This window comes from Sus scrofa, chromosome 1, assembly GCF_054392235.1.
Source record: "Sus scrofa isolate SSC_HxYL_T2T_F1_AM1 chromosome 1, Sscrofa_HxYL_maternal_Yorkshire_Landrace_v2.0, whole genome shotgun sequence".
NCBI classification, from domain to species: domain Eukaryota; kingdom Metazoa; phylum Chordata; class Mammalia; order Artiodactyla; family Suidae; genus Sus; species Sus scrofa.
In genome coordinates, this window is record NC_139383.1 from 170,065,094 (window position 1) to 170,083,153 (window position 18,060).

Here is an 18,060-nt window from a genome sequence, read left to right on the forward strand (position 1 = left end):
CATGCTTTATCTAGTTCATCTATGGGAGAAAAGGAGACTATTTAGGAGTTCTTGAAAATCAAATGGGAAAGATAAAGACAAAGAAATATTTGAATTAGAAGTCCAAAGGTAGCTAACACAAAAGTGTTCAAATTCAACAGCGGTTGGAATAACAAGAATGAAAATATTGCAGAGCATTGTAAACAGATCCAGTCTTTCCTAATTATTAAATAGATACTAGGAAGAAAAGATGCCATTTAAATTAAGATGCCAATCATGACATCCAATTAGTAAAATTAGTAAGTCAACATTATATTTATTTCCCAAAGAAGCTGTCATACCCACCTTTGCTCATCATCTGGCCTCTTGATCAAATTGAAAAGTATGTGGAGAAGCTGATCTCTCTCTTTAGGCTCAGGATGCAGGCATGCTGTACATAATATGAGGGGGATCAACTCCTAAAGAAATAGGAAGGTGGAAAAAGTCAAAGTAAAAATGCATTGCAGAATATTCTTTTTCCCCACAGTGTGTTCTTAAATGTACATTTAAAATGAAATAAACCTCAACACACAGAGGAGCAAATTTTAATTTTGTCTAAGGTTGATAATTCAAGGGAAAACAAAGAAACATATATTTATGTGTTGGTTGTGTAGAAAGTGCAGATCACAATGTAATAAAGTGATAATAATAATACATTTATTATCACAATGTAATAATAAACTTAAGATTTAACTAACCTTGTTTTCTTATCCAATGCTTCCCAAGGGTCTATTAGTTTCTAAACTAAGTAACATTCCATCTTAGCATAAGCTGATACAGTAGTTTTAATTTTGAAAGTGCTTTTAAATAAAAATCTGCATAAGTTAGCTATGTTTTAAAACTTAAAATAACAGAAGATAAAGACAATCTTTCCCTAATACCAAAATATAATGTTTTTCTTAAGATCAGATATAATTAATAATTTTGTACCCTTAGCACCTAACCTAGTGGCTAATTTTTTAAAAGAAGACCATTTCCACAGGTGCTGAATACTCTCAGTACAACTACAAAGTATTAGCAGAAATTTTTTATGTTGAAATGGAAATTTTTAACAATATTTCATTTGTTGCACTTTCAACATGGAGAGGTAAATTCAATATTTTCCAAGAAAGTAAGAGACAAAAGTTCATTTCTCCCTTCCAAAAAAAAGTATTTAAAAATTATAGTTCTTTCACATTTTAATTAAACTAAAACAAAATTCTAAAATACATTCAAAAGATATTAGCATTTTTCATTTTGGGAACAGATTTTCACATCTAATGAAATAGTCTAAAAGTGATAAAATATTTTTGGAGAAAAATCCTCAAACTTATTTTGTAGATATTTTAAAGAAAAAAAATACTATGATATAATAAAAAGGGTAGAATGATTATTCCCATTTCTTTCTTTTTTTTTAAATGGTTGCATCCGCGGCATATGGATGTTCTCAGGCCAGGGACTGAATCTGAGCTGCAGTTGCGACCTACACTGTGGCAATGCCAGATCCTTTAACCCACTGCACTGGGCCAGGGATCCGACTTGCAATTCTGCAAAAACCTGATCCACTACAGTCAGATTCTTAACCCACTGTGCCCCACAGCAGGAACTCCAACTACTCCCATTTCTTTTTCTCATCTTGTTCCTAGCCATCAAAAAGTGCTAGCAGATTTAAAATAGGAATTGATCCCTATGAAATAATGCATGATACTCTGAAGAAAAGTCTACACTGTGGGAGAAATATCTTCCCCATTTTGAAGATGCTCCCTTAGAAACAGATGATAATGTTTTTTAGAGGAGTTGAGACTGAAACTTAAAGCCATGACTGGAAGTCCTTTTCCAGTATTTCTAACATCTTTATATATTAAAGTTATAATTACTTGATAAAAATCTAAATTGAAAGTAAGATGTAGATAAGAACAGGTGATGATAAATCTGAGAAGCAATAACAAATTTAAAACTTTATTCTGCCATTTTTCTGTTTAGGTGCCTTTGCAGGTTTTAGATTAGTGAACAACTGAAAAGCAAAAGAAATGAAAAATAATCAGGGAAAATAACTGCACTGGGAATGGAACACAGTATATATATGGATCCTATATTGTTATATAATGTTTTTGCCAGATGCTTAATATGATGTTTCATGGATAAGTCTTGACTTTGCAGGAGAAAATAAACAACCTTTTATAAAATATCAGAGTAGGAGTTCCTGTCGTGGCTCAGTGGTTAACAAATCCGACTAGGAACCATGAGGTTGTGCGTTCCATCCCTGGCCTTGCTCAGTGGGTTAACGATCTGGCGTTGCTGTGAGCTGTGGTGTAGGTCGCAGACATGGTTTGGATCCTGCCCTGTTGCTGTGGCTGTGGCGTAGGCCGGTGGCAACAGCTCTGATTGGACCCCTAGCCTGGGAGCCTCCATATGCCATGGGTGCAGGCCTAGAAAAAACAAACAAACAAACAAAATCAGAGTAGAAGACCGTTAATACCAAGGCTCCCTAGAGGATTCTATTTAAGCTGCTATGAGCGAATGATACTAATGAAAGACATCAGCACATCCACTGAAAGTACATTTTTTTTTTTTTTTTTTTGTCTTTTTAGGGCTGCACCCACAGCATATGGAAGTTCTCAGGCTAGGGGTTGAATCAGAGCCGTAGTGCCAGCCTATGCCACAGCCAAAGCATCATAAGATCTGAACCACATCTGTGACCTACACCACAGCTCACAGCAATGCCAGATCCTTAATCCACTGAGTGAGGCCAGGGACCGAACCCTCGTTCTCATGGATACTAACTAGTTGGGTTTGTTACTGATGAGCCATAATGGGAACTCCAAGAGCAGAATTTTAAGGATGAAAAAGTAGTTATTCTAGAAGGCACTAACAAAAAGAGAAAATGTTTTAACTCCTGAAAATCAAAAATGCCCTAAATATTTTATTTGTACTTTCCCCTCACCTCAGATGTTTCTTTCCCATGGGTTTTCCTGCTTCCTCCTAAACCTTCTTCCTGATTTCCCACTGTCTCTAAATATACACTCTTAAACATTATCTTATTCCATTTTCTTCCTATTGTATTACTCTTTAAAAATAAAGTTATGAAATGTAGCTAAGATGTTTGCTATAATTGCCAATGCATGCGTACACACTCTGGTTAAAATACAGAATAATATGGAGCTTCTTTATTTCAGAAAAAAGTATACCAAAATAACTGTGTTGGTGTGTGTTTTTTTTTTTTTTTTTGCCTTACATTTTCTTTTCCTCCTTCCTTCCCTCACTCCCTTCCTTCCTTTCAACAGGAGGCTTAGTGATTCTCAATCAAGGATGTTTATGTCATATATCAATATAAGCACCTTTTAACTGGAATATGGCTACATATGCACCAAACTGAAACAGTGAAATAGGAGCTAGAAGAGTTCCTGTTTCAATTTACTCCTTTGTACCAAAGAACCTAATGAAAACCATGAATTTCTCTGATTTTCAGTTTCCTAAAGCGAAACACATAGTAATTTATTAAGATCAGTGCATAGATCAAAAATACTTTACATATTCTTATATACTGCTAATGAGATTATTAATTTTTCCTTCTGAGAACAAAATTGGCCTCAAAAGACACTTCTCAACACAGCAGCCATTAACCAACCAATCCAAATTGACAATGGGAGGAAAACCATTTGTTAATCATTGTTTCCTTGAACTCTAAATTTCTGTGACTTTAGGGCTTTGGAGAAACATTCTTTTCACTTTTCTCAATCACAGTAATAATTTACATTGCCATTTGTTTTTATTTCTTGCTGGCAAAATTAACAAATAAGGGAATAATAATTTTTCCTATGTCAAGGAGAATTTGGTACATTCTGGCACATTAATGGCCATGGCAGTTATAACTCAGTGTATAATGTATGCCAGATGGTACCCTCTTTTTTTTTTTTTTTTTCCTTTTTATGGCTGCGACCATGGCACATGGAAGTTCCTGGGCCAGGGGTCGAATTAGAGCTGAGGCTGCTGGCCTACACCACAGCCACAGCAATGCAGAATTCGAGCCATATCTAAGACCTATGTCGCAGCTTGTGAAAGCTGGATCCTTAACCCACAGAATGAGGCCAGGGATCAAACCTACATCTCACAGACCCTGTGTTGGGTTCTTAACCCTCTGAGTCACAATGGGAACTCTGGTCTCCTCCTCTTATGGCAACACTGAACTGAGATGAGGCCCAGAAAGTGATAGTGGAAAAAAACTTGGAAAGTATAGTCTGTTTCTGACAGTCATCAAGGATTTAATTAAAACCTTTGCTAATTAATTGCTAAGTTATGACTAGCTCCAATATCCTAATTTCTCTAATATTCATTTATTTACAACTTCTAGTTTTACCAATATTGAAATAATGATTTCTATAAGTATTTGCTATGCTGCGTTATTTATTATGAATTCACCTTTTTCAAACCTCTGAAGTACTAATTCATCTACCTCAGAATTAATTATTTTAAGACATTTGACATTTTCACACTATAGTTGACCCTTGAACAACATGAGTTTGAATTGTGTGGGTCCACTTAAATGCAGATTTTTTCTCCCATTAAATATGCACTATAGTACTACACGATCTGCAGTGGGCTGAATGTAAAGTTATACTTGGATTGTGGGGTCAGCATCCATAATCTCTGCATTATTTAACGAAGGGTCAACTGTATTCATAAAACACTTAAAAACTGGTAACTAAATTTTCTTCAGAAAACAATGTGACAGAGGTTTTAAAAATATCTTTGAATAACGATAGTAAGATAATACCTATAATATTTGTTAATACTATATTCAAAAGGAATTCCCCCATTAAAAAAGTTTCTGTGTCCATATTTCAAAGCAACAGAAGTTTTAAATACTTTCAAACATGCTGTAGCTTTTGATAGTACTCAATAAGGGTGTATTGAAGTAAAATATAAAGTTGATTTCCTACTGATCATTAGAGAGGAAATCAGTGCAGTAACAATCCTATTCCAGAAAGTTATTCCAGTACTTTATTAGCATGCTACTAAAAAAGATATTTCTAAGGCCTACAGAATTCGTTAGTCTAAAAGGCTTAGTAATTTGCATTTAATTCAAGAAAATGACTTTTGCTTTAACTGTTTTGATTTTTGCAATTAATAACAAATCTAGTTCTCTCTATAGGAAAGTTATCCCTCTTCTCCCTGAAATTTTGTATAGAATTAAACAGGAAAGGTGTCCAGTATTTTCCTTTCAGTTCTACAAGTAAAACAAAATAATCTCTAATAATAATAAAGAAACCTCTTTTGAGATAGTAAACATCTCTAGAGATAATGTTTGATTTTATGACTATTTTTACTTAACTCTGTAGTCTTCAAAGATTAGTGTGTGTTTGGACAACAAAAGCAGAAAAGATACCTAAAAAGGATCTAAGACAATGTGAGTGATTAGATGTTAATAGGGAAAGAAATGAAGAGGAAATAAGATCAGGCAAATTTTAAAATTAAAAAAAGCATGGAAATGATGATAAGATAATGGCTTCAAAACCTGAAAGGAATCTGAAACACAAAAGGAAATACTGCATTTAGATGAGATGCCAAGGAGGAAATGTTTGAATTACTTCAGGTTAAGAAGCAAAATTTGGCAATTCTAGAAAGGTAACATTAGTCCAATAAACTATAGTCCATTGCTTGCCCTCATTCTTCCACTAACATTATTTCCTACAGCTCAAGCTTTGTTAAAAATTTTAATAGTTGTTATAAAATTTTTTTCACCTAGTCTTTTGCCTAGGAATTAAGCAATATGAATTACAACTTAAATTTAAGTACTGATAAGTGTACACTATGTGATTTAGATTTTCAGTTGAAATTTGTCAGGATGTTGACAATAACATGTAAAGAAAAAACATTACAAAGACTAATATAAGGAAAAAACAAAATTACTCACCTCTGGAAAAGTTTTACACTTCAAGGGCTGCTAAAATATCTATTCTTAGAATTATTAATATCTATAATTCCTGGGGCTCAGCCTTTAGGAAGCTTAATTAAAATACTTAATTGACTTTCAAAATCTAATATTGCTAAAGAGCATATGATTACTCCCAAAATTACAGTACACACACACACACACACACACACACACACACACACACACACACACGGTAAAGATGGACAAACCTTTTCTACTTTATTATACTAACTACCATGTTATTACTACCACTATGTTACTGTCCTACAGTTGTAACTATCTGGAACTATAACTGCTTGTAATTTAAAAAATTTACCATGGAGCAACCACAAATGGCAATGTATAAGAGCAAAGTTTCGTTTCTCAGATGAGGAGCAATTCTTTTTTTTTGTCTTTTTTTCAGGGCCACACCTACGGCACATGGAAGTTTCCAGGCTAGGCGCTGAATTGGAGCTGGCCTATGCCACAGCTGCAGCAACTTGGAATCCAAGCTGTGTCTGCAACCTACACCACAGCTCATGGCAATACTGGGTCCTTGTCTTAACCCACTGAGTGAGGCCAGGGATCAAACCCACATCTTCATGTATACCAGGCAAATTTGTTAACTGCTGAGCCACGACGGAACTCCAAGAGGAGCAATTCCTTAGAGGTACTAGCTACTTCTATATCTTTTAGGAAATTACTTTTGTCTTTTTTCTTTTTATAGCTTTAATGATATATATTTTGTATATCATAAAATCCATCATTTCGAGTATACATTCAGTCGTTTTTTTTGTATATTCAGAGTTGTGCAACCATCACCAATTTAATTCTGGAACACCCTACAAAAGAAATCTTGGACTCATTTTTCCATTTCACCTTGTCTCACCCCTATTCCAAGCCCAGGCTTCTCTTCTGTTTTTCTAACTTAGATAGCTGATGCCATATATTTCCTTGGCATAGAATAAAAATGAACATTAAATTTAGATGTATTATTTTAAAATGCTTTTAGAAGTAATCCTTAAGAAATCTTATTTTTAAATTACAGAGTTTCCCTTCAAATGCATTGAAAGCAGAAATTCAACTTTCTTAGCCTACTTACTATCTATATCTATATATATCTCCAATGACAAATATATTTACTCTGCAATTTGGTTTGAAAGATGAAAATTCCTCAACCAACCCATTAATGTGATCTACTACATAACCACATATAGAAAATTAGTTCATCATTTTCTTTTTTTCCCACAAATGAATAGGCAAAAAAGTCTTTTTAAATACAAGTTGGTAAAAAGAAATTATCATTAATTCTCAGAACATAGAAAGAAACATTTTTTCACTTTTTATCATCTCTGAAATCAGAATGCACCTTAAATGGAAAATGTCATAAATTAATTGGAATTCTTTCATAAAGGTATATAATTGTTACAATCGATGGTATCTTAGATTTGAAAATATGGTATGTTGAATTTGGAAAATGCCATAATTGTGCCTGGAAGGTTAAGTGAAGTTACGATATTTCTTTTAAAAAACAAAAACAAGTAACACTAATATCTATAATTGCTGCGCATTCTGCTTTTATATGAAATGAAGTTTAACTTGTTGGAGAATTTTAATTAACATTTATGTCACTCCTTTCAAAACAGTGGGTCATAAAATCAATTGAATGGGTCATAAAGAAATTTTTTTCTTTTCTTTTTTTTTTAGGGCTATACCTGTGGCACGTGGAGGTTCCCAGGCTAGGGGTCGAACCAGAGCTGCAGCTGCTGGCCTATGCCACAGCCACAGCAACGCAGCATCTGAGCCGAGTCTGTGACCTACACCACAGCTCACGGTGATGCCAGATCCTTAACCCACTGAGCGAGGCCAGGGATCAAACCACGAGTCCTCGTGGATACTAGTCAGATTCATTTCCACTAAGCCACAATGGGAATTCTCATTTTTTTCTTTTTATTGTTTATTTAGGTATATTATTTAGTGTTCTAAAATACTTATAAAATCCTGTTTGATATTGTCTATTTAAATTTTTTGTAATTAGTAAAGGCGAGACTTGATTTGCAGCACTTAATTCTATGTGTAATTCTATACTAGCACATGATGTAAAATGTCTTTCTTACTGACAGAGCAGTTGACAAAGTTTGAAATGTCTAATTTAAAACATGTTTAAAAGACTGTGGAAGACTAGATATTATGCAATCTTAAGAATGAGAAAGTTCTTCATCTAATGACAGAGAAAGATACAAAAATATATTACATGGAAAAAGCAAAGTGGAGATAATTCATAGAGTATGGTATTATTTGTATAAGCCATGAAAAGATAATGTATTTGATCTTTGATTTGATATACATACAAAATATCTATATTTGCTTATACATGCAGAAAATATCTATGAAAGAATACAATACAGTTCTATAATAATAGTTGGAAACTTCAATACCCCCGTTTCAATAATGGACAGAACAACATCTAGACAAAAAAATCGGTAAGGAAATAGAGGACTTAAACAATGTAAAACAAATAGACTGAATAGACATATACAGATCACTTTAGCTGACAACAGTAGAATATATATTTTTCTCAAGTGCAAATGAAAACAGTTTCAAGGACAGACCATATGTTAGGCCACAGATAATTCTCAATACACTTTAAAAGACTTAAATCATACAAAGTATCTTTTCCAGTCACAACGCAAATTAAAAATCAGTAACAAAAGGGAAATTGGAAAATACTCTACTAATATGTGGAACACTCTTAAACAACCAATGGGTCAAAGAAATCACTAAGGAAATTAAAATGCTTTGAGATAAATATAAGTGAAAAACAGAACATACCAAAACTTGTAAGATGCACCATAAGCAGGTCACAGAGGGAAATTTAGAGCTGTAATTTCCTACATTAAAAAAGTAAGATCTCAAGTCAACAACCTTGAAACAAAGAGTAAACTAAAATAAGGGCCAGCAGAAAGAAGAAAGTAATAAACATTACAGCAGAGATAAATGAAATATAGACAAGAAAAACAACAGAATCAACGAAATCAGAAGTTGGTTCTTTGAAAAGATCAATGCAACTGACAAATCCTTAGCTAGACTGACTAAGAAAAAAAGAGAAGATATAAATTCTAGAATCAAAAATAAAGGAGAGGATATGAGTAGCAACCTTACAAGACATAAAGGCTTATAAGTGATATCATAAAGAATGGCTACCAACAAATTAGATAATCAAGAAATAAACTAATTCCTAGAATCACAGAAATTACTAAAACTGACCCAAGAAGAAACAGAAAATCTCAACAGACTTACAACAAGCAAACAGATTAAGTCAGTTAAAAAAAAAATCTCCCCACCCATCCCAAAGAAAAGTTCCAGAATCAGATAGCTTCACCAGTAAATTCAAAAACACATTTAAAAACTATTAATACTGATCCTACAGAAAGTCTTCGTAAAAAAAGAAGAGGAAGAACAATTCCAAACACAGTCTCTGAGGCCAGCATTTGCCTGATATCAAAACTAGAAGAGATAGCACAACATAAGAAAACTACAGACCAATAGCCCTTAGAGATTTAGAAGTAAAAATGTAAAATGAAATACTAATAATGCCACATTCAACAATATGTTAAAAGGATTATACATCATGACAATGTGGGATTTATCCCAGGAATGTTAGGGCAGTTCAACACATGAAAAGTTAATCAATGTATTACAGTAGTAGAATGAAGGGGAAAAAAAATAATCTCAATCGATACAGAAAAAGCATTTGACAAAATTCAACAATTTTTTTTTATGATTAAAAATACCCAGCAAACTAGGATTAGGAAAAAAAACTTCCTTCTTATGATAAAAAGTATTTACGAAACACCCACAGGTAGCATTATACTCAATGGTGAAAGACTGAAAACCTTCCCCATAAAATCAGGAACAAGACAAGGATATCTGCTTTCTCAAAACAAAGCTATTCAAAATGGTACTAGAAGTCCTGGCCAAAGCAATTAGGTAAGAGGAAGAAATAAAAGCTATCCAAGTTGGAAAGGAAGAAGCAAAATTCTCTATTTACAAATAACATGATTCTATATAAATCTCATAGAATCTACAAAAAAACTACTATGGCTAATAAACAAATTCAGCAAAGTTTCAAGGCACAAGATTGAACATACAAATATTGGTTCTGTTTCTACGTAGGGGCAATAAAAAACCTGAAAAGGAAATTAAGGAAACAGCTTCATTTATAATAGCATCCAAGAGAATAAAATAGCTAAAAATAAATTTGAATAAGGGAGTAAAAGACTTATATACTGAAGATTGCAAAATATTGCTGAAAGAAAGACATAAATAACTATAAAGAACTTCATGAATTGCAAGATTTATTGTTGTCTGAATGGCAATATTCCCCAAGTGATCTATAGATTCAGAGCAACCCCTTTCAAAAATTCAAATGACTTTTGCAGCAAAAATCAAAGCTGAGCTTTGATTTGACTGATTCTGATTTGATTTGATTTGATTTTGATTTGATTTGACTGATATGGAACTGAAAGTGGCCCTGAACAGCTAAAAAATATTGAAAAAGAAAGCAAAGCTGGAGGACTCATACTTCCCAATTTCAAAACTTACTATAAAGCTACAGTAATCAAAATAGAGTGGTATAGGCATAAAGATAAAGACCAATGGTACAGAATTGAGAGTAGAGAAGTGAATCCAAACATCTACATCAAACTGATTTTTGACAAAGGTGCCATAACCATTCAATAGGGAAACAAATTTCTTTTTCAACAAATGGTGCTGGGACATCTGGATAACTACATGAAAAGAATACCTTCCTGACTCCATATATTAAAAAAAACCCAACCAAAAAACCCTTAAATGGATCAGTGACCTAAATATTAAAGCTATGAAACTCCTAGAAGAAAAAATATGGGCAAATCTTCCTGACTTCAGATTGGCAGTGGAGTCTTAGATTTGATACTAAAATCAAAAGCAACAAAAGAAACAAATAGATAAATCAGATTTCATAAAAATGAAAAACATTTGTCCTCCTAAGGATATTATCAACAATGTGAAAAGACCACCTACAGGTTGGGAGAAAATATTTATAAATAATATATGAGGTAAGGGTTTAATATCCAGCATTGTAAGAACTCTTACAATTCAAATACAAACAATCCAATTAAAAATGGACAAAGGACTTGAAAGAATACAGTAGTAGAAGCTAATAAAACTGATTACACATGAGATGGGGTGTAGCACAGGAATAGGAGTTGAGTTTTTGTTGTACATTTTTTTAAACTTAAAAGACGTTGAATTATGTGATTGTATTATTTAATCAAACCCCTAAAACCTGTTTTTAATGTTTTATTTTTTTAATTATCTAGGATATCGCTATGATCAATCAGTTTACTAAGGGACATTTTCATTATATTAACATATTAATAAAAAGGCTTATACTGATAAGAGAATATATAAAAACTGAGGAAAAATAAAAATATGAATCCTTCCATCATATGACCTTTTTAAAAATACAGATTTAAGGACTAAAGTAAATAAAATATTAAATAAAAGTAATCTCATATCAAAGGATGAAATCAAATGAAAGTTTTGTCTTTTAAAAAAGCCCTGGAATTAGTTTCAAAGAAAAGCAAGATATACTTTATTATTTGCCAATTTAATTTTGAGGGAATACAACTTTGGTATATTATTAATGGTAAATTTTCTGGTAAAACAGAATAAAGTACAGATAATTAAGTAAACAAAGATAAATGATCAACTCTTCATGAAATTATAAGTATATACATATTTTTAAGTATAAAAAACTTAAAATCAGCCAGAAAAGTAAACATCATACCACAAATAATATATACGTGTATATATAAATATATGTTCTCATATATATTTATATATATATCTGATTACTGATGATGCAAATTTATAAATACTTCATGCAGTACAATCAGATTTTAGTGGTAGAGTTTTTTATGATTAAAAAAGGGAAATCATAACAATTAGGTTTCTCTTATATTTTAAATATTATATTAAGGAAACACAGTAAAAGGGATGCAAACATTAATGCATTGCATAGATTATATTACAAGCTGAAAAAGGAAAAGAAGCTCAAACACCATTCTGCCAGGCAGAACTGCAAAACAATCTGAAATTGGACACTGATCCTTCAAGACATAGAAACATTTCCATACTTATTCATATCTCACAACTATTTTAAAATATTAGGCAAAATAAAGCTATCAGTAAGAAAACAGTCATGTTCATCTTTTTTAAATTAAAAATACCTATAGGTATAAAAAATTTTAAAGCTCTACATACAAGTTTTCTTGAGGATCAGTACAAATTTCTTGTGCTAAACAGATAATTAAGGATAAGCTCTATATGGATTTTGCCAATGCATTGTGTACCTATTATACTGTAGGTCCTGTGAATTATGATTAAGACCAGTGGTAAATATTAAGATGATAACAAAAGAAATTTTTAAGACATTCTAAAATATTCTTAACCCATTTTAAAAAAATTTGTGAACTGAAAATTGATTTCATAAATTGAGTAATTCAAATAAAGAGTTTGTAAATAAATCATTCACTGTCATTTAAATGAGATTACAGGTAACTTCATTAATCTTTTACTGGCTAAAATCAACTTTCTACAGTATTTATGGCTCATAACACAGGCAATGTATACTAAAATGAACATGCTACTCTATTTTAGACATTTAAAGCATCTGTTAATAACAGGTTAGCTACAAGAAAAACAAAAGAGCTACTTTCAAAAGTTATTGTAGATAGTATCATAACTATCCTATCAACATAAGATAATTACTGCCAAATACAATAAAACTAACATTAATAATATGTAACTACACATACATTTAAGAATAGTTACATTATTAGTCCCTGTTAATTTTCAATATAAATAATGTCTATTTCTGTAGACAAATCACATATATTGTATCAAGAGCAGAGATAAAATAAATTAACTGGTAGAGTGAAAAACGGACAGTGTTCATGGCACATAAATGGACCTACAGTAATAGCTAGTGTTGCAGAAGCTAATGATGCTTTAAGCAAAACTGGAAAACATGAATACCATGCAGTTTTACTGAACTCACCTGACAGAGGTGTAAAACCATTCTCTAGGAGTAGATGCATGCACAAAAGTAAGAATATGATTGCAAGTAATAGACTTTAACAAAATAAAAATATAACACTAAACTTCAAAATGACAAAAAATGGACAACATGATGAGATTACTGGGATTAAAACACTTTTATGTGTCTCACCTCTCTCTTTGCCAACAGCACATTAGGAACAATGTGTGGCAGGCAGCGCCCCAGCATTAACATAACGCTTTTCTCGCTGTCTGCAATCCGAGACACCTAGAAAACCAAAGAATTAATAAATGATGGCACTGGAGAACTTCTGTGCATGATGATATTTAAAGTTCATGTTTTAGAACCTGTTACCTCTGTTCCAAAGATACACCCAAAATCTCAATTTATCATAATGATAACAAAAACAACTGTGAACCCAAATAGGACCATTATTTTGTAGACTAGAAATGGATTTTAAAGCACCAGTAAGAAGCAAGGGTGAAGAAAATGGAGGCTTACCAGGCTTCAGTTCTGGGAACAAATAAGGATAACACAGGACTGGGGGAACTTCAATGGTTTTTAATTTTGTTCTTGGGGAAAAGGTGCCCATAAAGCTACAATCTTTGCCTAAGATGAAAGAGTAGCTTTTATCAGGAAGGAGGTCCAAGGAGGCTGACCCAGTCTTGCAATGAGGATTGACAGACTGCATCTCAACTCTCCTCCAGCTCTTTCATAATCTTAATGACATTGTGGGACAAAAGCCCAGGCAAGGTCAAGTAGAATCAACTAAAATAGCTAGAAAGGGAGGAGTGAGTATAAAGATAGGAGAAAAAGATAAAATACCCTGCACCAACAAAAGATAAGCCTGCACCAACAATTACAAAGGACTGAAAAAAACAAATCTGAGCTAACTCTGCAACCAAAGACAATCAATCAATCCTAATGAAATTAAAAAATGGAGTAGGAGTTCCCAATATGGAGCAGCAGAGAAGAATCCTACCAGGAACCATGAGGATACAGGTTTGATCCCTGGCCTCGCTTAGTGGTTAAAGGAGCCAGAGTTGCTGTGAGCTGTGGTGTAGGTCGCAGACTTGGCTTGGATCTGGTGTTGCTGTGGCTGTGGAGTAGGCTGGCAGCTGTAGTTCCAATTCAATTCCTAGCCTGGGAACTTTCATATGCTGTGAGGGTGGCCCTAAAAAGCAAAAAAAAAAAAAAAAAAAAAAAAAAAAAAACCTAAATTAAATTAAAATAAATAAAAATAAAAAAGGTGTAATCTAAAAATAACTAAAATTATAAACAATATGTACACTTGAATTGGTTTTCTGAATTATACCATACAGAGGTATATAACCATATGTCAGTAGACAAAACAAATTAAAACTAGACTGAAAAAAGGTCATTTAAACATGAAGCAAAGCTTTCATCCAAAGACAGAAATAATCAACTACTTTCCTTTAAAGTTTTAAGAACTATTTCTTGAGCTTCATTTATTTATTTATCTTTTGGTTTTTTAGGGCTGCACCTGCAGCATGTGGAGGTTCCCAGGCTAGGGGTCATATCGGACCTAGAGCTGCTGGCCCACAGCCACAGCGACTCAGGATCCGATCTGCATCTGTGACCTACTCGGACAGCGCACGGCAACACGGGATCCTTAACCCCGAGGGAGGCCAGGGATCGAGCCCGAGCCCGCGTCCTCATGGATATTAGTCTGGTTTGTTAACCACTGAGCCACAACAGGAACTCCTATTTATTTATTTATTTATATATTTATTGCATCTGCGACCGTGGAAGTTCCCAAGCCAGAGCTCAGACCTGTACCAGAGCTCAGACCTGTACCATAGCAGTGACACAATCCGCTGCAGCGACAATGCCAGATCCTTAACTCCCTGTGCCACAAGAGAACTCCAAGTGTTATTTTAAATAATATATTTGTACTTGAAACAAGAGTCTTATCACAATTTTTGGGAGGTAAGATGCTAAGAAGAAAAACTAAATGTTTTAAGAATGTTGTAAGAATCTGGTATAATTTACCTCTGATCCTAAACGACTATCTGCTGACATTCGACAGAAAGAGAGTAGTGCTTGATGGAAAGCAGGAGACAACTTCCTGGAAGAAAATATTCAATGAAAATGGGACAATACCAAAGAGTTACCACTGGCATTTAAGTAGAAAGTAAGCTGCATGTTATAATTCACATTCTTGTGATTCCTGTGTGAATCTTGTGGGAATTTCTTAGTCACAAATGACTTAAAGGTCACTTCACTGGAGAATTATACAGGGGAAAAGAAACCAGCAGTAGCTGATCCTAAAAGGGCCTGAGGTTATGTGAATGAATGACTTGTAAATGTTAGTGGATTAAACCTGAAGTGGTACGGCAGGTCAGTGACCATAGAAGGTGTTTGCAAAACTTGAAAAATTTTTTTCCTCTGTAATTCTCTACCATCCCAGAAAGGCATATAGTGGATACAAAGGCTGACCTGGTATGTTGCTGGGAAGTATATAAGTTCTATATAATGATAATGATAATCCTTAATCCATATAAAAGAATTAAAAATTAAAGATAAATGAAGTAAAGGCTCATTCAGCATTCGTGGTATATTTTAAAGAAAATAATTTTTGTAATTGAAAATATTAGCCTATTTATGTTTAATAAATGAGGTTAAAACATTTATATATCTAAACATCGGTCTCTATGTAATAGAATTCATGATATTTTAACTATGAATTGTACTTTATGTGCTCAGTCTACAAAGAAAAGGGCTTACACTAGAAGTTACATAGTAGAGGTTGTTTAGCATACACCACAAGATGACCCTTAGTAAATTCTATGATTCTGGAGTTAGTATGGCAGAACTTGAGCCTGTTTGTCCATTTATGTTCCCCTTCCCATACTGTTTCAGCAGAGGAGGCTATAATGCATCCAACTGCCCAAGCTAGAAAGTGCAATCATATTTTATCCTTCCCTACTGCCCCAACCCAATCAATTCTTTTACCTTCTATCTTGCAAATCTATCCACTTCTTTCCAAAAAAGGAAATTCAATCGCTTCTTACTTGGATTCTTCCAATAGATACCCTAAGTCTCTCTTCTTCCAGTCTTGCTACCTTCCAATTACCTCTACCCTAGAGGACTCTTTCTAAAATGTAGATATCATTATGTACCAGCTCTCTGAAATGAATTAACATGGCTTGTATGACTCAGTCTTTGCTTAATTTCCCAGCTTCATCTCCTGTCATTCTGAAACTCTTCTGGTTTGCCAATATACTAAACAGCAAAATGATGCCTTTCAAAAGACAGGATGCTTACTAACCTATTGGGTTTATCAAAATGGACTGTGCTTTTATTTGATGGAGAAGAAGATGGCATTCCTTCTCTTTCTCTCCTGGGGAAAGAGTTGGGGACATTTTCTTTAGGAATAGTGGAGTCAACTTCATCTGATTTTGAAAGATGGATATCCTTGTTTTCTCCCTTGTCTGAACTATTTAGAACTGAATTCTGTCCACTGTCTTCAGAGTCTTTGTGGGGAGACTGCTCCAAAGAAGGCTGAACAGAATCACAAACTACTGGGTTGGCAAAGTGTTCATTTTTGAGGAAGTCCATTTCACTGTGGAAAGAAAGAGAAATTATTAGAGAATAACTGTATTTTTTTAAAACTTTGGCAATAGTGTAAGCTTCATAATGGGTTTAATGCTTTAAAAGTATAACATATTAATAGAAAATGATTCGGCAACTGATTAATCTTTTCTGTGCCATATACACCAATGCTTCATATACCTAGAAGTGTAGCTAGAAACTCTTACAAAGCATAAACATGGTTTTATAAACCCTGCTTTATAAGAAAGTTATAAACTTAACTTTCTTTCTTTTTTTTTTGGGGGGGGGGGTCTTTTTGCTATTTCTTGGGCCGCTCCCATGGCATATGGAGGTTCCCAGGCTAGGGGTCGAATTGGAGCTGTAGCTGCCAGCCTATGCCAGAGCCACAGCAACTCGGGATCCAAGCCGCGTCTGCGACCTACACCACAGCTCACGGCAACGCCAGATCCTTAACCCACTGAGCAAGGGCAGGGACCGAACGAGCAACCTCATGGTTCCTAGTCGGATTCGTTAACCACTGCGCCACGACGGGAACTCCAATAAACTTTCTTCAGTGGCAAAATGGGGATAATTCCGTCTAACCCACAGAATTATTATAAGAGTTAAAGGAAATAATGAATGGGAAATATATATAACACTAATGTGAAGAAGTTACTTTATTACTACTGACACAACTTGACAAAAGTGAAAATATCTTAGTCCTTGGTTCTAAGACATAACTGACTATGATTATTACACTGATTTATTGACTTTTTTTTAGAAAAAAGTACACTAGTATATAAGTGATGACAAGATTTTTTTCCCAAAGGACATTAGAATATAAGAAATGACAAGATGTTTTTTCATATCACAGGATATGAAAAATTATGTCTTACAATTGGAATGTTATTCTACATATATCTTCCGCCAATTTCCTTAAAAATTTTGTTTTATTAGAAATGATGATTAAGTACTAACCTTTCAAGTCTTCTGATTTGCTCCATCAAAGACCACTTTTCACTATTTAATAAACTAATTTTATCTTCTAATTTCTGCACTAGCAAGGAATTCTAAAATCAAAATGGGAGAAAAACAGAAACTCAAGATCTCATAGTATGCTTTTACATAGCTTAAATACTTCTTTTGCATACTCGACTACTTAGTTAATTCCTCACCTCTACAGTCTGAGGCGCTTCAAGGGTTGGAGGGAGATTGCTTAAAATTGGAGTAAGAGCCTCTAATTCATCTTCTTCTACACCACTGGCCACATCCACAAGATCTTTCCCAGTCACTTGGTGATTTCCAAAATCTCGGTAGAGCTGAAGTAAGTCTGGAGGTTTTGGAATGTTTAATCCCACATCATCCCATAATTCAAAGTCCTATAAGATAGGAAACAATAATATTGAAAACATTTTTTAAAAAAGTTTTATCTCACATTTTTGAGATTTATTTTTTCCTATCTTGAAAACTCAACATAATCATAATTTTG

At 33.6% G+C, this 18,060-nt stretch overlaps 1 protein-coding gene across 19 annotated transcripts in view; it reads right to left on the bottom strand.

The window, feature by feature from the left end:
- RELCH (RAB11 binding and LisH domain, coiled-coil and HEAT repeat containing) overlaps positions 1-18,060 on the bottom strand; it is a 109,732-nt gene that overhangs the window by 54,892 nt on the left and 36,780 nt on the right. For 13 of the 19 annotated variants that reach the window (XR_014815967.1, XR_014815978.1, XR_014815976.1 and 10 more), the window contains 6 exons: positions 17,747-17,950; positions 17,550-17,641; positions 16,309-16,602; positions 15,030-15,105; positions 13,188-13,283; positions 325-437 (listed from right to left, as the gene is read on the bottom strand). Coding sequence is in view for 7 of the 19 variants with exons in the window: in XM_084977225.1 (XP_084833351.1) it covers positions 325-437; positions 13,188-13,283; positions 15,030-15,105; positions 16,309-16,602; positions 17,550-17,641; positions 17,747-17,950 (875 nt within the window). In the remaining 12 variants the exon portion in view is untranslated. Of the gene's footprint in view, positions 1-324; positions 438-13,016; positions 13,041-13,187; positions 13,284-15,029; positions 15,106-16,308; positions 16,603-17,549; positions 17,642-17,746; positions 17,951-18,060 lie in introns of those variants that run through there. The other 6 variants (XR_014815958.1, XR_014815969.1, XM_021099741.2 and 3 more) reach the window with 2 other exon arrangements.